This window comes from Trachemys scripta, chromosome 17 (genome assembly GCF_013100865.1).
Source record: "Trachemys scripta elegans isolate TJP31775 chromosome 17, CAS_Tse_1.0, whole genome shotgun sequence".
NCBI classification, from domain to species: Eukaryota; Metazoa; Chordata; order Testudines; family Emydidae; genus Trachemys; species Trachemys scripta.
The window spans coordinates 2,196,909-2,224,204 of record NC_048314.1 but is presented as its reverse complement, the minus strand read 5'-3'; the positions used below and the strand labels follow the sequence as shown (position 1 = coordinate 2,224,204).

The 27,296-nt window shown below is 54.0% G+C and overlaps 2 protein-coding genes across 2 annotated transcripts in view; both read right to left on the bottom strand.

Moving 5' to 3' along the window:
• Nucleotides 1-412: 412 nt before the first annotated feature.
• LRRC26 (leucine rich repeat containing 26) lies at nt 413-6,804 on the bottom strand. The gene is made up of 2 exons (XM_034752044.1): nt 4,382-6,804; nt 413-2,189 (listed from the first exon to the last, which is right to left on the bottom strand). The coding sequence occupies exons 1-2, from the start codon at nt 4,992-4,994 to the stop codon at nt 1,957-1,959; spliced, it is 846 nt and encodes a 281-aa protein (XP_034607935.1). The 5' UTR covers nt 4,995-6,804; the 3' UTR covers nt 413-1,956.
• A 97-nt stretch (nt 6,805-6,901) lies between these two features.
• The window catches only part of LOC117867183, a 49,648-nt gene continuing 29,253 nt past the window's right edge, over nt 6,902-27,296 (bottom strand). Inside the window, exons 22-26 of the mRNA XM_034752009.1 lie at nt 25,486-25,610; nt 22,047-22,262; nt 21,237-21,341; nt 8,768-8,857; nt 6,902-7,203 (exon numbers count right to left, since the gene is read on the bottom strand). Of these exons, the coding sequence (XP_034607900.1) occupies nt 7,055-7,203; nt 8,768-8,857; nt 21,237-21,341; nt 22,047-22,262; nt 25,486-25,610 (685 nt within the window). The 3' untranslated portion in view covers nt 6,902-7,054. The remainder of the gene's footprint in view (nt 7,204-8,767; nt 8,858-21,236; nt 21,342-22,046; nt 22,263-25,485; nt 25,611-27,296) is intronic.

The following is a 27,296-nucleotide window of genomic DNA, read 5'->3' as shown; positions in this document are numbered from 1 at the left end:
CACCTGACTCTATGCAGAGAGGGGCCAAAGTGACGACTCCCTGTGGGCACATGGGGTGGCTGAGTCCAGGCTGTGCTTAGTGGGTGCAGTAGCGCTGGGTCCCCAGCCTGTACCCGGGGGCAGGCAACCCAACCCCACTGGAGCAGTGAGCGAGGACAGGCCAGCAGGGAAGGAGGCCGGGGGAGATGGAGGTTCTAGGGCCATAAGGGGATGGTGGGTGAGGGGAGACACTGGATGGGGCGCACATGTGAAGGGTTTGCTGTCAGATAACACAGAACTACTCCTTAGCACTCAGATCGCTGCATGTGTTCCCAGCACTGCATACATGGTGCTGTGGGAAGGGGAGAACAGGCTGCCCAGTGTTTTCCTGGGAATAGCCCAGGGGGTGCGCACGGGGGGGGGGGGGGGTGTGTGTAATGGAAAAGGAAAACATTTTCCACGTGTGTTGGATTCCATTGTGCTGCTGAGTGGCTCTCAGGCCCAACAACCTGTCTACTGTCATTCCCCACTGGTAGGGTGGGTAACCTGGACTCTGGGGTTAGCTTTGGCTCTGGGAGCATTGGCCGTGCAGGAAGAGCTGGAGCCAGGAGTAATAGATTTGGTGATGCTTCCTCTGTTCCCTCTGGAGCCAGAATGCAATTCCCAGAATGCAGTGCAGCTTTCTCAACGGCCAATCTCTGCCTGTAGGTCACAGCGAGCGCTCATTGCCAGATCTGAAACCTGAGCTCTCAACACAGAGGGCACAAGGAATAGTTCTGTTCCCCATTGTTGAGCCTGGTCCCAGTTCAGGTTTCCAGAGCACACACTCACGGTTACAAGTTCAAAATTCACTTGCCACAAATATTCTCTAAAATTTACCATTCCTGTGAGCTCTCCTGTCCGGGGACATGTTTGCTAGAACATCAGTGGGACACTAATGCAAACAGGGGGTGAACACAGCCAGAGCCAGCTAGTCTTGACATTCACGTAGGTAGGTCCAGAGCATTGTTCAGTATTTGCCCAGCTCCAGCTCTGACCCTCTCATCCTGAACATCCCTGGGTGGAAAGGTGTGTGCCTCTGGTTTGATTTGCCAACGCTCTGGTCTAAACACAGGAGGAACCAGAGCAAACGGCTCCTATTCCTCCAGGGTAGTAGCAGCATTCACACCCTGACCATTCCCCTGAGCACACTGTGACTGCTACTGAAGAAGCTACCCAACCACCAGTGCAGCAAGGAGGCACCGTAAAGGCTGAGAACATTGCAAACCTAAAGGCAATTCTCTGCTCACCCTACTGCAGCAGGCGCCAGGTTTCCTAGCGTGCCATCCCAATCGTGTTAGCCCTGTGGATGGGTGCAGGAACCGCACTCAGCCCCGGCTGTCACGTTCATATTGGAGTACTGGGCTGGACAGGCCAGAAGGTTACACCCTTTGGCTAACACTGAAGCCCTGGTAATGGAGGGTCGTCCCGCTCGGTGCCTTTGAGGCAGATTAGGAAGCAGAGAGGGGCCTTTCACCTCTGAGGTGCTGGCATGAACCAGGCCAGGTGGGAGCAGTTCCCATCTGCTGCTGGTCAGGGGCAGGTGTGGAAGATGATGGGGGGGGTCTCAGCCCAGTCCTATTGGCTCTCACTCCATCTCAGAACAATTGGCACCTCGCTGGCAGGCTCTTGGAAAGAGCTGGAGGGCTCGGGGGTGGAGCCAGCGCTCGCCAGCCAGTGCAGATGGATGTTCAGGGAAGTCTTGCTGAAACCTTGGGGATTTCCCCCTTGGGTCGTTGCTGCAGCTCCAAGGAACATGAATAGGGCTCATGGTCCCCTGGGGGAGAAGGAAAGGCCCCGCAGCAAGGGAAGGTAACACAATTATCTTCCAGTACCCACGACAATGCTTGCCAGCCCTGGGACACAGACAGTACCTCGTCCCCTTGCTGGCCCACCCAGAGCTACTGCAACCACCGCACTCCCACTCGGGTGGGCTCCTCACCAATAGCAAAGTTTGTTCAGGAGGTGGTTATAGGCCATGGCCAGGGAGCCGAGTAGGAGGCAGATGAGGATGCTAGCCACGAAAGAGGCCGGGCCAATGAGCAGGAAGAAGGCGTAGTCCTGGGCGTGCAGCAAGCTGTCCTGGCAGTGGCTGAAGGACTCGTTGCCAATGGCCAGGAGAGGATACTGGTTGAGGTGCTCTGGGAATCTGCACAGGATCAAATTCTCCTCTGCCAGAGAAAGACAGACACAAAGGTCAGGCTGGGTCATGGTTCCCAACCTGGCAGCAGCACATGGGTGGCTTGGGCTCCTGCCAGGGCCGGAGGAGGGCTACAGGCTGCTGCCAGCACTGGAAGGGAAGGGCAGCGTCAGGGAGGGTGGCTGGGCAGGGTAGTGCTGGGCAGGGTGGGCCGGTGCTCAGAGCAGGCCAGCAGCCGCGGGGAAGACCTGCAGGCCGGCTGGGTGTGCTGGTGCTGGGCGAGGTCACGCAGGACAATCCAGCATTGGGACGATGGGGCAGGCTGTGGGCCATGATAGCAGCCCTGGGGTGGGACAGGATGGCAGCCCTCAGGAGGAGCGCAGCCTACTAAGTGGCCAGGAGCAATTCCCCCACCCCACCCCCTGCGCCTCGGTCTTCTCGTAGTGCAACGGGTGCCAGGTGAAATGTGCTGCGCAGAGCTGGGGTTAATTCTGTCAGCCCAACTGAGTGTCATAGAAACATCCTGCCCAGCCAGTGCGCAGGCCCAGGGCTCCCACCTCAACACGGCAGCACCGGGAGCGAGTCGGTGCCCATGGTGATACACACCAGGAAGTAAGTCGGGTGGCTGATGGGGGGAGGCTGAACTGGCTCGTAGGCTGAGGAAGTGGGGTGGGACCTGTGGCAGACGCTCTCTCAGGACTGGGGGTATGATACCCACACAGGCCAGTGGAGCCGGCAGGAGCCATGGGGCACTATCTGGTGCACACCATGGGGCCCAGGGCAACTCCATAAACAGCCCTCCCATCCTCCCAGCCCAGGCTGCACTGGCCTCCCCTTTTCTTAGTGGACTGGGGGACAGAGAGGGGCCAACCTGAAACTCCCTGAAGGGGTTCAATGCACAGAGGCCAGGCACCGGCTGGCACTCATTACCCCAGCCAGGCCGTCAGAGAACTAAAGCGGGGCACCCTGCTGCCTGGATGGAGAACCCCAGCCAAGTGCTGCATCTGGCCCTTGCGATCCTGAGCACACAGGATCTGTGCAGGCCCTGTGGCTGGGAGACGTCCAGAGCGGAGCGCAGGACCCAGGGAAGGAAGGGCTGGAGCACAGGGCAGCTCTGGTGGTGCCCCACAGCTACAGCCTCCCTGGCACCAACACTGCTCCCAGCGAGGGGCTGGCCCCTCACCATTCCCAAACTCCCTGTCCTTAGCTGGGGCTGGTCCTGGGACGCCCCTCGGCGCCCATGGCAGGAGGGCCTGTCCAAAACCAGGGGCCAGAGGGCTCTGCCCATGTGGAGCTCCCTTCCCTCAGCCCCACTGTCCTTGACTCCCCTTTTACCCAGGCTCTGCGGCACACGGGCTGACTCCTCGCGGCCTTGCCCAGGCTTCGCCCGCGACATCAGTGAGCAGGCTGGGCCGCAGCGGGGGTCAGGCCCTGGCCCTCACTCCCTGCTCACTGTGTCCTGCCGGCCCAGGCCTGCTCCTAGTGAGTTGTCACTGCCCCTGCAGAGCAGGGGCTGCCCAATCCCAGGCCGGAGGCTTCGTTCAGAGCGGGGCTGTCACCCGAGGAATTCGTGTGTGACCAGCATCGTGGTGGAACCTGCAGCCACATGCCCTGTGGAACCCAAACCCGCCTGCTTCAAGGAGAGGGGCCCCTAGGGAGCCTCAGGTCTACAGACCCTGCCTCTGGCTGAGAGGATGGAATAAATGTGCTGCCGTCAGTGCACGAGAGTCACTCGAGGCTCCCTTCCCCCAGCCTGGCCAGCCCTGGGAGCGAGGGAGTCGAGTGGGGCTGGCTGGAAATCGAGAACTCTGCGGCAGAAGGGAAATGAGATCTCATACAACCAGAGACCCTGAAATAGGCCCGTGGTTGGGCTGTGCCTGACTCGGGGCCAGGCCGTCAGCCTGGCTCCCCCAGCAGGCTACGAGTTCATAGCACACGCTCTTTCTGGCCCAATGGCCACTGCATTATTTCTACAAAGTGGAACAACTTCAAACAGGAGAGATTAAGAGACCCATTGTGTGGCCCAGTGGCCAGGGCCCTCCCCCAAGATACAGGAGTGGTGGAGCTGGGCCCGGCCTCTGAGAACGGTCTGTCAGAATCAAGAGGGGTCAGTGAAAAGGGAGCCAGATTGTCCAAGGAAGAAAAGGTTTCATTGAAAAATTCCTGCCCGGCTCTAGGCTCGACTCTGCCCTCCGTGCTGCTGCGTTGCCCCTCCATTCTTACCTTGGATTTTGTCCCCGTTGCCCATGAGCCAGAGGAAGAGGGGCTGGATTTCACAGGTGCACGCCCACGGGTTGCCCTGCAGCGTCAGGGAGCGCAAGGCCGGCAGGTTCGGAAAGACGCCGGCATGCAGCGACCTCAGGGCGTTGCTGTGCAGAAAGAGCTCCTGCAAGCAGGGCAGTGCTTCCAGCACCTCTGGGGGCAGCTGGCCAAGCTTGTTGGCCCCCACGTTGAGAGTCACTAAGCCTGGGAGAGGCAGGACAATCTCGGCCGGGAGCACGGTGAGGTAGTTGTTGCTCAGGTCCAGCTCCCGCAGCGCCCCGAGCCCTGCCAAGGCCTGGCTGTGGATGCTCGCCAGGACGTTGCTGCACAAGCTGAGGTTCTGCAGCGCCTGCTGCGAGCGGAAGGAGTGAGCCGTGAGGACGGCGATGTGGTTGTAGCCCAGCCACAGGGCACTGGCGTTGGTGGGCAGGTTTTCGGGCACAATGCGCAAGGCTCGGTAACTGCAGTCCACTTCCCCAGAGGAGCATCTGCAGACGGCAGGGCAGCAGGGGGAGGGGAGCGGGCACAGGAGGAGAAAGGCCAGGAGAGTGGCCGGACCCCTCCAGCCAGCCATGCTTAGCTGCCAAGAGAACCACTCAGCTCCCGTTCCCCCAAGTCCTCCAGTTCTCCGGGCGCCTGCCGTGCCTGGACACACCCAGCCTTCCTGGTCCGGCTCAGCAGCCCGCACAGGCTGGCTCTGCGGGGCCGGGGCAGCCGGCCGTGCGGGCGCCAGGCTGGGGGCCCGCAGTGCCTTGCACAGGTCTCGGACACCCTGCAGCTCTTCTGGCACTTTCACCCCCCTGCAGAGTGCAGCCTCACCTGCGCTCTGCAAACATTCACCTGGCTGCTCAAAGGCCAGCGGCTCTCCCCTGTGCGGTTTCTTCAGGGCGGAGCTGCACTTTCTTAGCAAATATTTTCACAGAGCAGACGCTGCTGCCAAGATGCAGAGCCAGGGTCCCCCTCCCCCACCCCACAGGAGACTGCTCCAGGCCAGGTAGTGCAGCAGTGCCATACACAATAACCTTAAGGCCACACCCTTGGGGGGCTGGCCAGATCCCCTGCACCCAGCCCATGCTCAGGCCTCTTACAGGGCTCGGGCTGCACTCCCCACCCCAGCTCTCGCGGCTCTCCTCGGCCACTGGGCCCGGTCTCGCCGCCCACTCCTGGACCCTCTCCCTTCTCCCCTTGGCAGCTCTGATCCAGGAGCCTGGAGCTGGGGCACTGGATCCCCCACCTCCTGGGTGAGTGCTCTAACGAGCAGGCTGCACAGCCACCCCCCGGCTTGTGCCCTCGCTCGCACTCTCACTCTCTCAGTCGCTTGGGCCAGAAAGAGAGGTCACGAGCCTGAGAATGGCTTTGTAGCCTAGTGGTCAGAGCACGCACCCAGCTCACGGGAGAGCCAGGATCAAGTCCCCCTGCTCCACTGACTGGTTCATTAATTGTCCACAGTGTAACCACTTCACCAGGAGAGACTGAGGGAGCCCCACACTGCACTAGGCCAGAGCCCAGTGGCTAGCGCACTCCCCAGAGAGGTGGCAGGCCCCTGATCAATTTCCCCTCTCCCCGTTAGGCAGAGGGGGTCTCCACACCCCAGGGCTTAAAGCTGCAAGGCCAGTCCTCCTGCCTGCCAGATGGGGCCCCCAGCCGAGTGCTCCTCGTCCCTGGTTTGGGACTCGCTCCAGTGGGAGATAGGCACCAGCTGCTCCCTGTTTGCAGAGGAGACACATCAGAGCAAGGGCGCGAGACCTGCACAGACACAGGTGCCGAGGGGGGTTAGGTGCCTGCAGAGGTTCAGCAGGAGTTTTGTGCATCGCAGTGGTGCCAAACCCAGACTTAGATGTCTAACTCCTTTTATGCACTCTAGCCCTTCTGCCTTCCCCTCCTTCTGGGAGTCCCCCAGCTCTCCAGGCTCCAGCAGGGCCGCTGCTCAGCCTCAGGGCAGGGCTCTGAGCCCCACCTGGAGAGATCCGGGACGGGAGGGGAGGAGCTTGGTGCTCAGCAGTGTACGTGTGCCAGCCAAGGGCTGGGGCTGCATCCTGAAACCGGCACTTTCTTGGTCTGAAATTCTTTTGAATCTGGCTGAAAAGTTTGATTAGCCCCTTGGTGCAGCATCTCCTGTTCCTCACCTCAAGGGCTGAGGTGCCTCCCACCCTGCTCTTCCCCACACCCTGGCTCCTGGGCCCTGGTCTCACTGGAGCTGACAGAAGGCTGGGCTGGGACCACTGCGTCTGCAGCTGGTGCACCTGAGTGAGGCGACGGGCCCCTGCCAGGCTGGTGCATGGAAACTGTCTCCCTGGAGTGCTCCTCGTCTGTCCCTTTAATGCTCTCACTAGTGAGTCAGGGATGATGCTGAGTCCTGCTAAGAGGCTGCTCCCCAGGGCCCAGATCTGCTCAGCTGGGAGTAGCTCCTAGTTCACGCAGCTGAATTCTCAGTTGGCTGCGAGTTGCTGGCCCCGCCCCACTCACAGACCACAGCAATGGGATGGTTGGGAACATTACATTGACCCCCTTCCCCCAGCACGTTTACAACAAAACGGCAGCACAAAACCGAATGGGAAAGGGAAGAACCGGGGGAACCTTTGAAAGACGAGCACTGGGCCGCCCTTTCCCAGCATTCCCTGAGGCACTGATTGCTCAGGGGAATTCGCTGTGGTAGATGATTTTAGATGCATTCGTTTGATCACGCTCGTCCTCCGAGGTGAGGTTGAGGGACTGCGACACTTTGAACTGCACCATGGATACCACAGCCAGCTCCTCGGGGTCCAGGAGGCCCAGGCTGGAGTCTGGAAGGAAAGGAAAGAGCAGATGCTACCTGGGATGATAGGAGCTGCTCCCAGATTGGAAGTGCTCCAACCCTCCCTGCAGAGCACAGCAGGCCCAGCAGAGGGGCAGCTGGGCTCCAGATGCCTCTTCCAGGGTCCAGGGGAGCAGGAGATGCTGCTCCAGACAACAGCCTCCAACAACTGGAAATTCAAAGGAGCCTGTGACACCAGGCAGCTGCCCTGGGAGTTCCAAAGCCATCCTGTGCGGCCCAGAACCTGGCGAACAGGTCCTAGCCAGGGACTGAGTACAGCCTATTCCTGCCACTGGCTGCTGCTGCCACGTCCAGCACAACAGGCCCAGAGGAGTCCCTGTCCCTGGAGAAGACTTGGGTGTAGCTATGCTGGGGCCTGCTCTACTGTCCAGATCCTGGGCTAAGAGCAAACTCAGGGTTCTTCCTGCCACCAGTAGCCCTAGCTCCCACAGCCATCGTGGCCGACTTGTGCTGGCTAGCATGGCTGATGCCTGGGGAGAGCTGGTGGCTGCGCGGCCCCTGTATGCTCACAGGAAGTGCCGGAGACCCAGAATCCAGGCCCTGGAGTCAGGAGGCTCAGGATTGGGTGGAAGTCCCTGAAGCACTGGAGACAACAATCTGCATTGGCTACTGCTCTGATCTCCCCTCCTGGGACGCCCCTCCAGACAGCAAGGGGTTGCTCCTGGGCCGTTACCCATTTGCCCATTCCTAAGGGCATGGGCGACAGACTCTGGCGCACCGTGACACTGAATAACCACGGGTCCCTGTGGCCAGGACCTGCTGCTCCCAGGCTGGGTGGAGCCACATTTGGAAGAAACCCTGAAGCCTCCTCACTTTGACAGACGGGCTGCCATGGGCCAACGGGCTTTAAGCAAAGAGGCCACACAGCTGGAGCAGGTCTCCCTGCCTCCCATCCTGCTTGGGGAGGTGGAGCATTTAGCAAATCTGCCAGCCCCTGAGCCATAGAAGAGGGCCCATCCCGGGCTACTGTGACTAGCTAGCTAGGTTTGAAAGGTGCTGCGCCCTGTCTACACTAGTATTTAGACTCCACTAAATCATGCTTGCTAACACGCTTCTAATGATCTGCTCCTTCCCTCGTCCAGACGTGGCCATAGGTAGTGTCACCCCCAGACAGCGCAGGAGGGGACGTGCCAGGCACCCCTTGCTTGCTAAGGTCTCATAGACCCACAGGCCGCAACCTTCTACCCCCTGGGACCCTGCAGGCTGGCTGCCCCTTCCCTGGCTGCTTTCTGGGGCTGTGTCTCCACGGGGGGGATTTGCATCAGGGCTTTTTGCACCAGTTGTCAGGTCAGCCACAGGCAAAGCGGGAATGCTGTGAGCTCTCCAGGTGGGGGAGACAGGAGTCCAGGGTGACTCTAGCATCTCAAAGCCCAACGAAGCCGGGAGAAGATTGAGCTGGGAGGCTTCCCCCTGCCATGCCAGGGCTGGAGGCACAGCCCTGCCCTCTGTGCTAGGAGAAGCTGTGCTACTCAGCATCTGCTCCAGCCCGGGGCACAAAGCACCCAGCTAGGCCATGGGCGATGGGGACTCACCAGAGCAGAGAGGCAGGCAGAGGGAGCAGTTGCTCTGGGCCGTTGTGTGGCGACAGTAGTCAATGCAGCTCTGCACAGGGACACCACACACTGCAAAGAGACACGAATGGCTGTTATCCTCTCCCTAGAGAGACAACCCCCCACCAACCCTGCATGCCAAATGCCCCAGCACCGCCCTGAAACCTCACAGTCAAACTAGATGTGACAGACAGCAAGAGCCAGCCCTCCACAGCGCTGCCCATTCCCTCGGCCTGTTTCCTGTCCAGTGTGGGATTTATATCCACCGCCTGTTTCCCCCTGCAATGGGGGGTGGGCTGGGGTGCACACGATTGTGTGTACACGAGTGTAACTTCAGTCCAGAGTCCTTGCAATCCCCTGGCAGCCTGCAGGGGCATCACCTCCACCTAGGGTGACCAGACAGCAAGTATGAAAAATCGTGACAGATTGTGGGGGGTAACAGGCGCCTATATAAGAAAAAGCCCCAAATATCAGGATTGTCCCTATAAAATCGGGACATCTGGTCACCCTACCTCCATCCACAAGGGCACCTGTATCGAACGCCCAGGACCCTGGCCCCCCAACACCTAGTTCCTGAGAGAAGTGGCTCCAGGCCATTCCCTTAGCAAACAAGCAGTCGGGTAGCTGAAGAACGCAGCCCCAGAAGGCGCTCCAGTCCCTGGGGAGGGTTGGGTTTGTCTGCAAGTGATAATCCAGTGCCCCGCTCTCAGCATGGGGTGTCGTCCTGGACTCGGCCCAGGCCCTCATGCTCTGACTGGGTGGTACTAGTCAGGACACAGGCAGCTCCGGCTCCAGCCTGCTCTCTTCAAGGCTCTGGAACTTGGCTGCGAATATCTTGCCCTGGGAAGAACTGGCATGAAAGGAATCACACCGGCAGGAGAGAGAGATTTGGGAATCTAATCAAAACGTCGCCTCTTCTTAGGCACCTGTGCACACACATGCTATCACACACACTCACACGTGCGCGCAAACACACGTGTGGACACAATGTATGTACCCCCCCACACAAATACACATGCACACTCACTCACACCCACACATGGGCTCAGCTGGGATACAACAGGGGACAGTAACCAGAATGGCAATCCTGCAGGGGGAGCGGCAGGCGAGCTCCCCAGCTTCTGGTTGCTCAGTGGCCCGTTGCTGCTTTTACCCAGCTCTGGCCGCGAGCTCGCTGAGATGCTGAGCATGGCACAGGGCTCCAGGCTCCGCACCATCCATGCTGGCTGCAGCTCACGATTCAGGGCTGCCGGGCCACGGCACAGGGCAGCACTGCACCACAGGCATCAGGTCTCTGGGGCAGCGCTGCCCCTTCCCTCCCAATATGCCCCCTCCTCCTGTTTATGCCAAGGGCAAGGGGGCAGCTGGCACAGGAAGTGTCAGGGCCTCTGCCACCAGCTTTACCCCAGCACAGAGTCCCCTGCCTAACAGAACCCCCTGAATTCTCCAGCGGCCTTAAGGCCACTATGAGCCGTGTAAGTGGCACTGCGGGGCCATAGCAGACTGGAGAACCCAGCCCACAGTCTCTGCCCGGAGGAGCTCCCAACCCTGAGTCAGGGAGATGAGTCAGGCCCTCTCAGCCCACTTGCCAGTGGGCAGGGAAGCACCATTGTTGGCATCTCAGCAGAGTGGCCCAAGACTCACTAAGCCATTGCACATGGGGGGTGAGTGCAGGGTTTGAGGCACATCGCCAGCTGGTGTGGGGGGAGGGGGAAGCTGCTGCTGCCTCCACCCATGCTGGACCTGTTCTGTGAATAAACAGAGTCCAGGCTGCAGGCTCTCAGCTGACACTGACACTGCCTTCGCCACAGGAACCCCCTGGCCGGGCCTGAGCAGTCACGGGGAAGGAGCACAGCTCTGGGCACCAGCAGGAAGGGGACTGGTAGATCCATTGTATCTGAGCTCTGGACACCAGTGTACAAGACCTTGCCTACAGATCTGTGGGGAATCATGGGAGCCATTCCCCCTTAAGGAAGATCTTCCCAATCATTCCACCTGAAAGAGTCCAGGGAGAAAAGTACATTGACAAACAAATGCCCCACATCCTGCCAGCCCTCCCGGAAACAACACCAAAGAGTGCAGAGCAGGATTCGGTTTAATTATCCTGACATGCCAAGAGCTTGATTTTATTATTCTGTCCTAAAGCAAAGCTTGGATTTCAACACTAATCCCCAGCCGGAATGTTCCATGTGACTCCCATAACACAGCCCAGACCTGTCACCTGCCCCGGCCACGCACAACTCTGGGTCCCTCAACACAGCCCAGACCTGCCCTGGCCTCGCACAACTCTGGGTCCCTCAACACAGCCCAGACCTGCCCCGGCCACGCACAACTCTGGGTCCCTCAACACAGCCCAGACATACCCCAGCCACGCACAACTCTGGGTCCCTCAACACAGCCCATACCTGCCCCAGCCACGCACAACTCTGGGTCCCTCAACACAGCCCAGACCTACCCCAGCCATACACAACTCTGGGTCCCACAACACAGCCCAGATCTACCCCAGCCATGCACAACTCAGGGTCCCTCAACACAGCCCAGCCCTGCACAACTCTGGGTCCCTCAACACAGCCCAGACCTGCCCCAGACACGCACAACTCTGGGTCCCACAACACAGTCCAGATAGGGTTGCCAACTTTGGTTGGATGAATTCCTGGAGGTATCATCACATGACATTATCTTTAATTAAAGATTAATCTTTAATTCCTGGAAACTCCAAGACAATCCTGGAGGGTTGGCAAAGCTAAGCCCAGGCCATACACAACACTGGGTCCCACAACACAGCCCAGGCAATACAGGACTCTGGGACAGTGATAGTGACTGTGAAATGCTCAGGGAGATTAGAGAGGCTTTAAAATAAAAAATTGGGGGATTTCAACTGATCCCCATATTGACTGGGTACATGTCACCTCAGGACGGGATGCAGAGATAAAGTTTCTTGACACCTTAAATGACTGCTTCTTGCAGCAGCGAGTCCTGGAACCCACAAGAGGAGAGGAGCAGCGAGTCCTGGAACCCACAAGAGGAGAGGAACAGCGAGTCCTAGAACCCACAAGAGGAGAGGCAATTCTTGATTTACCTTGATTTAAGTGGAGCATGGGATCGGGTCCAAGAGGTGAATATAGCTGGACCTCTTGGTAATAATGACCATAATATAATTAAATTTAACATCCCTGTGGTGGGGTGTGACGAAGTGGGACTGTTCTTAATGTTTCCTCTGAATACTGGCCGACCCTCTGTCGCCTAGCAACTAATGGCCAGGCCCTTCCCCCCTGCAAGGGGATGCTAAAGGTGTGGGTGAACAAAGAGATCAGGTGACCTCCTGGCCTGGGAAAGGAACTCAGGAGAGAAGGAGGGGCTGGAGGGGGTTTCAGTTTTGGAGTTGGCTGGGGACTAGGAGTGAGGGCAGACGGGAGTGTCAGGCTCGCTGGGCCCCAGAATGGACCCGGTGGAGGAGCCCGTTCGCTGGACCGACAAGCTCTGTTTTAGACCGTGTTCCTGTTATCTAATAAACCTCTGTTTTACTGGCTGGCTGAGAGTTACGTCTGACTGCGAAGGGGGGGTGCATGCAGGACCCTCTGGCTTCCCCAGGACCCCGCCTGGGCCGACTCGCTGTGGGAAGCACACGGAGGGGCATATGCTGAATGCTCCAAGGGCAGACCCAGGAGGTGAAGCCATGTGAGCTTCTTGCCCTGAAGACAGACTGCTCCATGGGAGAGGAGGCTCCCCAAAGTCCTGACTGGCTTTGTGGGGAGCAGTTCCAGAGCATCGCCCGGGGACTCTGTGACAACTGGTGGTAGCGGTGGAATGTACTACATCCCGTGAATGGTGTTTCTTGCAGTAAGTGACTGGGGAGCAGTAAAACAGAGGGGGGATAACAAGGACGAGGCATGCTGCAGGCTCAGAGAGGGACGATTTCAGGGGGTGATTAACCTCTGGGAGTGTGACCAGCGAGAAGGATTGTTGGGTAATGGGGTCCCCCTGAGGACTGCAGCGAGCAGTCTCGGGGCGGAGGAGCTTGCCGCTCGACCCTGGGAGAGAGAAGGACTTTTGCTGTAACAGGATTCCCCTGGGGATTGCAGCGAGCGGTCCCAGGGGCGGAGGAGTCCGCAGCTCAACCCTGGCAAAGAGGTGGTGACCACGAGAAGGGCTGGCATACCAGGGGTTCTTCCTGGAAACCATGGGGGAGCTGAGAGCACACGGGCCTCTGAGTCCAAAGCAACTTGGGAACAGCGGAATTTGAAGAACAGCTAGCCAAAGACTCCAAAAGTAATTGCAAAATTTTTTTTAAATATATCAGAAGCATCAGAAGCTAAACAACCAGTGAGGCCACTGGACAATCGAGATGCTAAAGGAGCACTCAAAGATGATAAGGCCATTGCAGAGAAACTAAATTAATTCTTTGCATCAGTCTTCACTGTTGAGGATGTGAGGGAGATTCCCACACCTGAGCCATTCTTTTTGGGTGACAGATCTGAGGAACTGTCCCAAATTGAGGTGTCATTAGAGGAAGTTTTGGAACAAATTGATAAACTAAACAGTAATAAGTCTCCAGGACCTGATGGTATTCACCCAAGAGTTTTGAAGGAACTCAAATGTGAAATTTCACGACTACTAACTGTCATCTGTAACCTATCATTTAAATCAGTTTCTGTACCAAATGACTAGAGGATAGCTAATGTGATGCCAATTTTTTAAAAGGGCTCCAGAGGTGACCCTGGCAACTACAGGCCAGTAAGCCTCACTTCAGTAGGGGGCAAATTGGTTGAAACTATTGTAAAGAACAAAATTGTCAGACACATAGATGAACGTAGTTTGTTGGGAAATAGTCAACATGGTTTTTGTAAAGGGAAATCATCCCTCACCAATCAACTAGAATTCTTTGAGGGGGTCAACAAGCATGCGGACAAAGGAGATCCAGTGGACATAGTGTATTTAGATTTTCAGAAAGCTTTGACAAGGTCCCTCACCAAAGGCTCTTAAGCAAAATAAGCAGTCATGGGATAAGAGGGAAGGTCCTCCCATGGATTGGCAACTGGTTAAAAGATAGGAAACAAAGGGTAGGAATAAATGGACAGTTTCAGAATGGAGAAAGATAAATAGTGGTGTCCCCCAGGGATCTGTACTGGGCCCAGTCCTATTTAACATATTCATAAACAATCTGGAAAAAGGGGTAAACAGTGAGGTGGCAAAATTTGTAGATGATACAAAACTACTCAAGATAGTTAAGTCCCAGGCAGACCGCTGAGAGCTACAAAAGGATCTCACAAAACTGGGTGACTGGGTAACAAAATGGCAGATGACATTTAATGTTGATAAATGCAAAATAATGCACATTGGAAAACATAATCCCAACTATATATATAAAATGATGGGATCTAATTTAGCTGTTACCTCTCAAAAAAGAGATCTTGGAGTCATTGCGGATAGTTCTCTGAAATCATCCACTCAATGTGTAGCGGCAGTCAAAAAAGCAAACAGAATGTTGGGAATCATCAAGAAAGGGATAGATAATAAGACAGAAAATATCATATTGCCTCTATATAAATCCATGGTATGCCCACATCTTGAATACTGTGTGCAGATGTGGTTGCCCCATCTCAAAAAAGATATATTGGAATTGGAAAAGGTTCCGAAAAGGGCAACAAAAATTATTAGGGGTATAGAACGGCTTCTGTATGAGGAGAGATTAATAAGACTGGGACTTTTCAGCTTGGAAAAGAGGCAACTAAGGGGGGATATGATAGAGGTCTATAAAATCATGGGTGGTATAGAGAAAGTAAATAAGGAAGTGTTATTTACTCCTTCTCATAATACAAGAACAAGGGGCCACCAAATGAAATTAATAGATAGCAGGTTTAAAACAAACTCAAGAAAGTATTTTTTCACCCAACGCACTGTCAACCTCTGGAACTCCTTGCCAGAGGGTGTTGTGAAGGCCAGTACTACAACAGGGTTCAAAAGGGAGGTAGATAGATTCATGGAGGATAGGTCCATCAATGGCTATTAGCCAGGATGGGCAGGAATGGTGTCCCTAGCCTCCGTTTGCTAGAAACTGGGATTGGGTGACACGGCATGGATCACTTGACGATAACCTGTCTGTTCATTCCCTTTGGGGCACCTGCCATTGGCTACTGTCAGATGACAGGATACTGGGCTTGATGGACCTTTGGTCTGACCCAGTATGGCCGTTCTTATGTCCCACAACACAGGCCACGCCTGCCCAGGCCATGCAGAGCACTGGCCCTTGACAGGACAGGGATGCAGTTCCCGTGGCTATACCTGTCCAGAGTTGCCCGCCCTTGTGATTATATCATGAGTCTCACCACATCTGGTGCTCTCCTGAAAGCCCCAGCTCCTGGAGTCATGACATTAGGGGGGAATCTCAGCATCCATTTTAAAAAAGACTCAGTTTCTAGCCCTTGTGATTGTGAAGAAAAGCCTGAAAACCCCCAAGGCCAGTACAAGAACCCAACAGGTCTTATCTTTCAAATCTCTAGATTTGTAAAGCCAATCTCATGCTTTTGGGGCCTGACCTGTGATCTTTGAACCTTGGGACTGGCCACACCGCCAGTGCTGGGGGAGGAATTCAAGGCAATGCCTGGGTCTAAACAGCCTTCTTGAGCCCTGTCCCCATCCCTCAGCGCCATTCAGGAGATAGCTTATGCCTGAACACCCAAGATCTCCAACATTGACAATGCTACATCCCACTCCTCAGCCTGGCTCAGGACTGACAATGCCTGGGCCTGCCAGTCTCCTGCAGCCTGTCCTGATGGCATAGATCAGTTGAAGCCCTTCCTTTTGTCCCCACCCTCGCCCCTTGCTGGGGGTGGAGGTAGGTTCTCCATGGCAGGAGCACATCCATTCCTCACGGGTCTGTGGGGCTTGGCTCGTCTTTTTAGACACGGACAATGGCTGCCCTGCCAGAACAACAGATGCAAAACCTGCAGCCATATCTCCACTGCTACAATGATCAACACCCCCCACAACACACCTTCTAAGACCCATGGATCCTACAGATGCCAATCACAACATGTGGTGTACCTCATCCAGTGCACTAAATGCCCCAATAACAACTATGTGGGTGAAACCCGACAATCACTGCGCTCTGGAATGAACTCACAAAGGAAAATGATAAAAGACAAAAACACCCTGTCACCTGTGGGTGAACACTTTTCACAAAGCGATCTCTCCATATCTGACCTGCCAGTCCTCATTCTCAGAGGAAACCTGCACAATGCTTTCAAAAGACAAGCCTGGGAGCTTAAATTCATAATTCTGTTAAACACTAAAAGTCATGGACTGAACAGAAACCCTGGATTTATGGCTTATTACAACAATCTGTAACCCACTAACCCCACTATGACTTGCAGAGATGTTAATGGTCCATTTCACTTTGAATGGTCCCTTAGAATATGAGCTAACTACTTATTCTAAACAATCTGTTCCACCTTGCATTTTGCTGTGATGCTCTGAGTACCTGTCCCAGACCTGAAGAGCTTTGTATGGCTCGAAAGTTTGACCAACAGAAGTTGCTCCAACAAAAGATATTATTTCATCCACCTTGTCTCTGCATTTCTGATGTCTCTTGTGGAGGTGGCTGGAGCAGGGCTAGGTCTGAACTGTTGGTTGCTTTATGTGTCATGTACCCAGAAGCCACGGGGATGGACACACAATATATTTTGACAATATGCAAAACCTGTGAAATGGACAGTTACCCATTTTCTGATCAGCTACTTACTGGGGGTAGCACCGGAGGTGGAGGGGGCACTGTGGGGATCCCACATACATAGAATCACAGAAGTGTGGGTCTGAAAGGGACCTCAAGATGTCAACAAGTTCAGCCTCCTGCATCAGGCAGGACCAGTAAACCTAGACCATCCCTCACAGGTGTTTGTCCAACCTGTTCTCAAAAACTTCAGTGATGGGGATTCCATAACGTCCCATGGACACCTGTTCCAGTGTTTAACTACCCTTAGAGTTAGAAAGAGTTATCTAATATCTAACCTAAATCTCCCTTGCTGCAGATTAAAACTAACATGTCATTACATGGATTAAAAACTGGCTAATTGATAGGGGTATAGAAAATGTAACTATAAACAGGAAATCTTTACTGAGTGGGTGTGTTTCTAGTGGGGTCCCACAGGGATCGGTTCTTGGCTCTACACCAGTGGTTCTCAAACTTTTGTACTGGTGACCCCTTTCACATAGCAAACCTCTGAGTGCAAACCCACTTATAAATTAAAACACTTTTTTATATATTTAAAACCATTATAAATGCTGGAGGCAAAGCAGGGTTTGGGGTGGAGGCTGACAGCTCGCGACCTTCCATGTAATAACCTCCTGATCCCCTGAGGGGTCCCGACCCCCAGTTTGAGAACCCCTGCTCTACACTATTTAACATTGTTATCAATACCTAAAAGAAACAAACCCATCACTGACAAAGTTTGCAAATGACACAAACATTGGGGGAACAGTAAATAAAGAGGACAGGGCACTGATTCAGAGCGATCTTGATCACTTGGTAAGCTGGGTGCAAGCTAACAATATGCGTTTTAATACGACTAAATGTAAATGTATTTGTCTAGGAACAAAGAATGTAGGCCATACTGACAGGGTTGGGGACTCTAGCAGAGAAACGTATAACACAAACCAATGGCTGGAAGTTGAAGCTAGACAAATTCAGACGGCACATAAGACCTACATTTTTTAACAGTGAGAGTAATTAATCATTGGAACAATTTACCAAGGGATGTGGTGATTCTCCATCACTAACAAGTTTTCAATCAAGACTGGGTGTTTTTCTAAAAGCTCTGCTCTAGGGATTACCTTGGGGCAGGTCTCTGGCCTGCATTACACAGGAGGTCACACTAGATGATCACAGTGGTCCCTTCTGGCCTAGGAATCTATGAGTCTATGAATCTAAGCCCATTGCTTCTTGTCCTACCTTCAGTGGACATGAAGAACAATTGATCACAGTCCTCTTTATACCAGCCAACTTAGCTGAAGACTCTTGTCAGGTCCCCCCGTGTCTTCTTTTCTCAACACAAAACATGCCCAGTTTTTTTAACCTTTCCTCATAGGTCAGGTTTTCTGAACCCTTTATCATTTCTGTTGCTCTTCTCTGGACTCTCTCCAATTTGTCTCCATCTTTCCTAAAGTGCAGCACCCAGAATTGGCCACAGGACTCCAGCTGAGGCCTCACCAGAGCCAAGCAGAGTGAGGCAAGCACCTCCCATGTCTTAGGGCAGGTCTACACACAAAACGGTGCAGCAGCGCAGCTACGCTGGTGCACCGGCACCGCTGTAGTGCTTCAGTGAAGACGCTACTACGCTGATGGGATAGCTTCTGCCACTGGCATAGTTCATCCACCCCGAAAGAGGCGGTAGCTATGTGGACAGGAGAAGCCCTCCCATCGACACAGTGAGGTCTAAACGGGGGTTAAGTCAGTATAACTGCGTCGCTAAGGCGTGTGGATTTCTCACACCCTTGAGCGACGTATTTATGTTGATGTCAGTTTATAGTGTAGACCTGGCCTTGCATACAACACTCCTGGTAATACACCCCAGAATTATATTGCCCTTGTTTGCAGCTGCATCACATTTTTGGCTCTTGTTCAATTTCTGATCCAGTATAACCCCCAGAGCCTTTTCAGCAGTGCGACCGCCTCGCCAGCTCCTGTCCATTTTGTAGTTGTGCGTGTGGTTTTTCCTCTCCAAGCGTAGTACCTAGCACTCATCTTTACTGAATTTCATCTTGTTGAACTCAGACCAATTCTCCAATTTGTCAAGGTTGTTTTGAATTCTACTCCTGTTCTCCCAAGGTCTTGCATCACCTGCCAGCTTGGTGTCATCTGCAAATTTTATAAGCACACTCTCCAATCTATTATCCAAGTCATTAATTACAATAATGAATGGTACCAGACCCAGGCCTGACCCCTTGGGGCCTACTACATACACCCTCCCAGTTTGACAGCAAACCATTAATAACTATTCTGAGTATAATCTTTCAACCAGTTGTGCACCCACCTTACAGTAATTTCATCTAGACTGTATTTCCCCTCGTTTGCTTATGAGACCATCACGTGGGGCTGTGTCAACAACCTTAATAAATTCAAGATATACCACATCTATGCTTCCTCCCTTTCCCCTGGCCAGTATCCCTCTCAAAGAAGGAAATTAGGTTGTTTGGCGTGATTTGTTCTTGACAAATCCATGCTGGCGATTCCTTATAACCCTGTTATCCTCTAGGTGCTTACAAACTGAATGTTTACTGATTAGTTCCAGTATCTTTACAGGTACTGAAGTTAGGCTGACTGGTCTATTATTCCCCAGATCCTCTTTGTTCCCCTTTTTAAAGACAAGTGCTATGTTTTCCCTTCTCAAGTCCTCTGGGACCTCACTCGTCCTCCAGAAGTTCTCAAAGATAATTGCTAATGCTTCCAAGATGGCATCACCTAGTTCCTTAAGTACACTAGGATGAATTTCATGAGGCCTGCCAATTTGAATACATCTAACTTATCCAAATATTCCTTAACCTCTTCTTTCCCTATTTTGGCTTGTGTTCCTTCCCTCTGGTTGTTAATATTAATTGCATTGTGCATCTGGTCACCATTAACCTTTTTAGTGAAGACTGAAACAAAATTGACATTAAATACCTCAGCTTTCTTGAGATTATCAGTAGTTAGCAATCCTTCCCCACTAAGTAGAGGACCTACACTTTCCTTTGTCTTTCTCTTGCTTCTAATGTATTTAAAGAACCTCTTCTTATGCTTTTATGTCCCTTGCTCGGTGTAACCCATTTTGTGCCTTAGCGTTTCTGATTTTGTCCCTACATGCTTATCTTTGAGAAGTCATGGAAGACAGGAGAGATTCCAGAAGACTGGAAAAAGGAAAATATAGTGCCCATCTATAAAAAGGGAAATAAGGACAACCTGGGGCATTACAGACCAGTCAGCTTAACTTCTGTACCCGGAAAGATAATGGAGCAAATAATTAAGCAATCCATTTCCAAACATCTAGAAGATGCTAAGGTGATAAGTAACAGTCAGCATGGATTTGTCAAGAACAAATCATGTCAAAGCAACCCGATAGCTTTCTTTAACAGGGTAACAAGCCTTGTGGATAGGGGGAAAGTGGTAGATGTGGTATATCTTGACTTTAGTAAAGCTTTTGATTCTGTCTCGCATGACCTTCTCATAAATAAACTAGGGAAATGCAACCTAGATGGAGCTACTATAAGGTGAGTGCAAAACTGGTGGGAAAACGGTTCCCAAAGAATAGTTATCAGTTGTTCACAGTCATGCTGGACGGACATAATGAGTGGGGTCCCACAGGGATTGGTTCTAGGTCCAGTTCTGTTCAATACCTTCATCAATGATTTAGATAATGGCATAGAGAGTACACTTATAAAGTTTGCGGACGATACCAAGCTGGGAGGGGTTACAAGTGCTTTGGAGGATAGGATTTAAATTCAAAATGATCTGGGCAAACTGGAGACATGGTCTGAAGTCAATAGGCTGAAATTCAATAAGGACAAATGCAAAGTACTCCATTTAGGAAGGAACAATCAGTTGCACACATACAAAATGGGAAATGACTGCCTAGGAAGGAGTACAGTGGAAAGGGATCTGGGGGTCATAGTGGACCACAAACTAAATATGAGTCAACAGTGTAACGCTGTTGCAAAAAAAGTGAACATCATTCTGGGATGTATTAGCAGGAGTGTTGTAAGCAAGACACGAGAAGTAATTCTTCCACTCTACTCCGTGCTGATTAGGCCTCAACTGGAGTATTGTGTCCAGTTCTGGACGACACATGTCACGAAGGATGTGGACAGATTGGAGAGAGTCCAGAGAGGAGCAACAAAAAGGTCTAGAAAACATGACCTATGAGGAAAGATTGACAAAATTGGGTTTGTTTAGTCTGGAAAAGAGAAGACTGAGAGGAGACATGATAACAGTTTTCAAGTACATGAAAGGTTGTTACAAGGAGGAAGAAGAAAAATTGTTGTTCTTAACCTCTGAGGATAGGCCAAGAAGCAATGGGCTTAAATTGCAGCACGGGAGGCTTAGGTTGGACATTAGGGAAAATTTTCCTGTCAGGGTGGTTAAGCACTGGAATAAATTGCCGAGGGAGGTTGTGGAATCTCCATCATTGGGGATTTTTAAGAGCAGGTTGGACAAACACCTGTCAGGGATGGTCTAGATACTTAGTCCTGCCATGAGTGCAGGGGACTGGACTAGACAACCTCTCCAGGTCCCTTCCAGTTCTATGATTCTATGCTTGTGCTATTCTTTTATAATCCGCTTTAGCAATTCATCCCTGTTTCCACTTTTTGTAGGATTCCCAATTAACATCCCCTATGGAATGACACACCCCAAGGCTCCCGCCACACCCAGCCCCTTTTCTCACCTCACCAGACCAGGCAGCAGAAGGGCCAGGGCTCTCACCTTGGGTTGCCGACACCCGGACTCTGCCACTGCAATCACATGGGGGTCGCTCTTGGGGGGCAGTGTATCTATGACAGCGCAGGCCGCTGAACCCCTCAGCACATACTGCAACCGAAGAGGAGAGGGTGCTCAGCAGACCGCTGCAGGCCATAGGCTGGGCGAACGGATCTAGCCCCTGGCACCCACCCAGCCCCAACAGCCTTCACAGAGCGGAGCAAGTGTTGCACAAATGGGCTAAGAGACTCATCCTACACTGGCACTGGGACAAAGGGCATGCTGGGCCTGACTTGCACCCCTGTTGCAATGGCCCCATGGGGCTCTGTAGAGGTACAGAATCAGCAGGGCATAGGACTTCCTCAGCCATGCCTCCTTCCTCTCCCTCCCCCCAATCCCCAGCTCCCACCCTGTCTCTGCCCTGCCCCCAGCCTGCCCTGGAGCACACCCTGTGCCAGAGGCTGGGATACAGGCAATGCAGCGGCCCCCCTGCACCAGGCTTATTCCCAGTTTACCTGCTCTGCAGCCCAACAGTGAAGCTAGGGCTGGGGGAAAACTGAGGCACTGATTGATGGGCTTGACTGACCCAAGTCATACAGCAGATCAATGGCAGAGCTAGAACTAGAACCCAGATCTGCTGAGTCCCCAGGCCCGCTCCTCCCCCACCCTGCACCAACACCCGGGCACTCCCCTTGCCTGGGTGCCAGTGACTCGGCAAGGAGCAGGCAGGGTACGATCAGGCCCGCAATGCCTTGCTCTCCGCACGAGGCCATGCTACCACTTTGCAGCTATGAGGATGGGAGGCTCTGCTCTTACTGGTCCATATGTAGAGTGTGGAGTTGGGTCGGGAGATGATGCCAGCCTTGGAGCTGATCAGGTAGACGCCTGTCCCAGCCTGCAGAACGCCTGCGCACACACTCCTCTCACGGAGGCACTCCTGCTTGGCCTGTTCCAGGCTCTCGGCAGAGGGGTGCAGGAATGCTGGGTCTCCCACCACGCCCCTGCCAGGCTGCTTCACAAACCACTCGGTAGCTGGGGGAAGCAGAGGGTGAAAAACAATTTCTCTGGGTCTCTCGTGAAACACGTGTGCTGTCAGATACACAGCTGCGAGCCACGGCCTTGCTTCCACTCCGCACCGCCAGCGAATGCCCTGCACTAGCCCCTCGCCGCCCCAGCGCCCTGGTGCTGCTGGACGTGACGGTCCCGCTGCAGGCATGGCAGTGCACATGACAATGACCAGGCACAGAAACCCGCAGCCACCCAGGAGTTCAGAGTTGCCGGTGTGTCCCCAACAAGCCACAGCCAGCTTCAAACCCCAGCCACAGCTAAAGCCAAAAGGGGCGGCGCAGGAGGATGCTCTGGCGCAGGAGGAAGTGTAAGCGGGTGTGCTGCTGCAGCAAGAACCGGCCTCCCTGCACAGCAATAAACGCCCTCTGGGGCCTGGATTCCCTGCCTCCACCCAGCCAAATAGCAGAGCCACCTTTCCACACGGGACTAGCCATGTGGCGAGCCTCCATTGTGGGTGAGACACATTACAGGGGCTGAGCGCCCACCCTCAGAAAATCACGTCTCTTTTTCCAGCCGCCTCCTGTCATGCTTCCTGTGCTGGGACTGGAGGGCAGGGCTCAGAGCCAGCTCCCCCGCCAGAGCAGACTAAGGGTGGTGGAGGAGGGACAGGATTGGGCCCACTTTCTGATTGGGACACATGGCAGGAGCCTGTGAGGCGGGGTGAAGGAAGCGGAGGAGAAAGTAGCTGCTTCCAAAGCGGGGGGAAGCATGAACACACCCAGGGAGGAGGGGGCAGTGACAGGAATGGGGGCACACAGCCTGCACCAGGGCTCTCAGCTTCCCCCATGGCCCAGCAGGAACAGGGGCTTCTAATTCTGCCCGGGACGTGACATTCTGGAGCAGAACGTGACCCTCCTTCCAAATCCGGCACATGTTCAAATTCCAGTTTCATTCGGATTCCTCCTGCTGCTGCCCCTCACTGAGCTCTTCCCCCAGCCAGCGCTGTGCGTTGCTGGGAACAGGGGAACAAGGACATCTGTTTGGAAGGCGAGGCGGATACGCCGTGCCAGGAGAATTGCGATCTAGTCTGTGTACTCCTTGCTATTGCTACAGACACAAAGGAAGGGATTATTAAGACGACGTGCCAAATTGTTATCACTTGGCTTTAAGAATTTAATTCCTTGCAAAATTACAAGTAATTAAAGATCAAAGGCGAGATACTTTTTGTGACTGCCAGGGGTTATTTTCAGCTCAAACTTGATGATTTGCCCGTGGCTATAAGGAAGACGCTTCTAACGAAGATGTAATTACAAACTAATTACCCATAAACTAGGCCTTCCCAAGCTTAGGAACCTGCTTTTAAACTCTGCAGGCTCCCGCCCAGGCATCCCAACCCCCTTGGCTTAGCAGTGCTCCTAGAGAAGTGGGTTGTGTGTGGGTGTGGGTGCGGGGGGACAGATCTGGAGGGCAGAGCTCACTGGGGTGCACCTGCAGGAAGCGGCTGCTAAGGGGCTGGAGGAGGCAGCAGTTCTGGCGAGCTCCTAAAACTCTGCAGGAATAGAGAGCTGCACTCCTGGAGAGCTCAGAAATTTCGCTTGAGCCAGCCCCTGTGAGCTCTGACAGAGCCCGGCCCCCAGAGCAGGTCAAGGGACAGAGAAGCTTCATACAGTAACTCCTGGCTTAGCGCTGTCGTTCTGTTCCTGAAAAATGCGACTTTAAGCGAAACGATGTTAAATGAATCCAATTTCCCCATAAGAATTAATGTAAATGGGGGGGTTAGGTTCCAGGGAAATTTTTTTCACCAGGCAAAAGACTATATTGTATATATATATATATATATATATATATATACACACAATATAAGTTTTAAACAAACAATTGAATACTGTACACAGCGATGGTGATTGTGAAGCTTGGTTGAGGTGGTGGAGTCAGAGGGTGGGATGTTTCCCAGGGAATGCCTTACTGCTAAATAATGAACTAGCACTCGGCTGAGCCCTCAAGGGTTAACACATTGTTGTTAATGTAGCCTCATACTCTACAAGGCAGCACGAATGGAGGGAGGGGAGACAGCATGGCAGAAAGAGACAGGGACACACACCGTGTGTGTGTGAGAGAGAGATGTGCATTGTCCCTTTAAGTACACTGACCTCACTCTATGTACATTGCCTTTTTAAGTAGACCAGGAGGTTGAGACCGCAGCTGCTGTCAGCAAGCTCCCTCCGTCCTGAGCCCTATCCTGCCCCTCCCCCGCCCTGCTCTATGGAAATGGGGGGAGCAGGGGGGAGCGGGACACCCTCATATTAGCCCCCTTCTCCCCGCCCCACACACAGAAAGCAGGAGGCTCCAGGGAGCAGCTCCAAGGCAGAGGGCAGGAGCAGCACATGGCAGTGGGGGGAGGGACAGCTGAACTGCCAACAATTGATAGGCTGCTGGGCAGCTGCCGCACAGGGAACTTAGGGGAGCGGGGAGCTGATAGGGGGGCTGCTGGTCCACCCTGGTTCCAAGCCCCCACCAGCTAGCTCCAGTGGGCTTCTCTTCCTGCAAGCAGTGGACAAAGCAGGCGGCTGCCAAATGTTATAAGGGAGCATTGCACAACTTTAAACGAGCATGTTCCTTAATTGATCAGCAACATAGCAACGAAACAACGTTAACCGGGACGACTTTAAGTGAGGAGTTACTGTACAACAACTGAGAGAAGATGTCACAAAAGAAGGACCTCCCTGAATCAAGGAGAACCATCTGAGTCCCGCCCAAAGCAGTCCCACATTACTCCTCTGGCCACTGACCAGACTCAGGACCTTGGCGAGCAATGGCTGGGGCCAGGGAGGACACTGGAGCGGCCTTTGCAAGCTGGGAGGCCAGCAAGCATCTCTCTGCAGTTCTGTCGGGCGGGGAGGGACTAAAGCCATGGCTGTTTGCTGGCCCCAGAGGGAAATGAGCTGTGGGATCCCTGTCCTGTTCTCTGTCCAGCCCTACAACAGAAGCTGCTTTGCCCACTTATTGACAGTCATAACGGCAGGACCAAGGACCAACTAGGCCACAAAGAACGGGCCCCCCGTCAGCCCCCTCCCATGGCAGGGGAGGTGGGGAGGGCAGGTCCCACAGCCGAGCCCGGCTGCACCTGCTCTGGGGTTAGATAATGGACTCTGTCCCCAGGGCTGTCAATGCAGCGGAAGTGCTATCCTGCTCCTGGGAAAGCCAGCGTGGGGCTCAGGCTCTGGGCTGGCATTGGCTAGTCCCTTACCCTCGTTGCACTTGCAGATGAACGGCTTTCTCTCCTCACAGCTGGCATCCGTTAGAAGTCCGCTTGCTGTATCCAGCCACACACAATCCTTCAGGCCGCCGTCCGCCAGGTCGTCTCGTAAGTGCCTTCCCCAAAACAGAAATGAACCGCAGGGCTGTTATTGTGTGGCAAGCCGTGGCCAGCGCCAGCACTCGCCTAAGCCCTGGTTTGCTTGTCATGCCCCCTACACCCAGCGCTGCTCACCACCCCTTCCCTTCACAGCCTAGCTCCCCTGGCCTGCTCGGAGGTGCTTCTCTTCAGGTGGGAACTCCCAGGAGGCCCTGGCGCAGACCTGCCCTTACCGAGAGAAGTTGGGTTACGCTGTGTTTGATGCTCCCTGCAGCACAGTTGAAACCTGTGGGAAAAACACCTCTCTGCAAGGAGCAAGTGAGGAACAGGCAGCACCCTGCGCTCCCGGCTAGAGAGGCCTGCAGCCCGCTTTGCTTTGCTTTGCTCAAGTAGTGACTTTTTAGTAGTGACTGGGGGGGCCATCTAGTGGCTAAATTGTGAACTGTCACTTTAAAGGAGGTAGGGCAGTGGTTCTCAACCCTTTGTACTGGTGACCCCCTTTCACACAGCAAGCCTCTGAGTGCGACCCCCCTCATAAATGAAAAACACTTTTTTATATATTTAACCCCATTATAAATGCTGGATGCAAAGTGGGGCCTGGGGTGGAGGCTGAGAGCTCGCGACCCTCCATGTAATAACTTCGTGACCCCCTGAGGGGTCCCGACCCCCAGTTTGAGAACCCCGAGGTAGGGCCTTTGGATGAAGCTCTCTGTTCAGAGTTACAGATTCCAATGCCAGAAACTGCCACTGTGATCAACTACTCTGCCCCTCCTGCATAGCACTGGCTGGCACGCCGCCCCCAAATAATCCCTAGAGCAGAGCTTTCAGAACATCCAGCGATGACAAATCCACTACGCTTTCCTGGGAAATTCTCCTGGGAAAAGGGAGGCTGCGTTGCACTGTATGTCAAGAATGTATGCAACACACACACTCACACAGCGTGGACCTCTGTCCCCCGCTAGTGGCTAGACCACATATAGCGCTTTAGGACTCTGCCCCTGCTCTGAGCTACCAGCATCAGCTCTTTCGTTCAAGTGGCAGAACCTGGTGCTTTTGGATGTAGAGATCTCAGGTTCATTTCCTGCAGGTGTTCCAAACAGGGCTACGCTGCCTCGAACCCCCAGACCACTCAGCTCCCAGAGCCAGGCCCAGAACGCAGGAATCCCGACACCCAGTGTTTTAGTGCTGGTTCACAAATAGCAGAGGACAAGAGCAGGCCTCTCCCAACGGTAGGGTTACCATATTTCAGCAAGCAAAAAAGAGGATGGGCGGAGCCCCGCCCCCATCCTGCCCTGGCCCCGCCCCATCCTGCCCTAGCCCCGCCTCTGCCCCTTCCACTTCCCCCCCTCAGAACCCCCAACCCTCCCCCCGCTCCTTGTCCCCTGACTGCCCCCTCCTGGGACCCCTGCCCCTAACTGCCCTCCAGAACCCCACCCCCTATCTAAGCCTCCCTGCCTTTTGTCCCCTGACTGCCCCCTCCTAAGACCCCCCCCAAATGCCCCCCAGGACCGTACCCCCTACCTGTACCCTGACTGCCCCAACCCTTATCCACACCCCTACCCCCAGACAGACCCCTGGGACTCCCACGCCCCATCCAACCACTCCCCACCCCTGACAGCCCCCCCCCAGAACTCCCAACCCATCTAAACCCCTCTGCTCCCTGTCCCCTGACTGCTCCGATCCCTCTCCCCACTCCTGCCCCC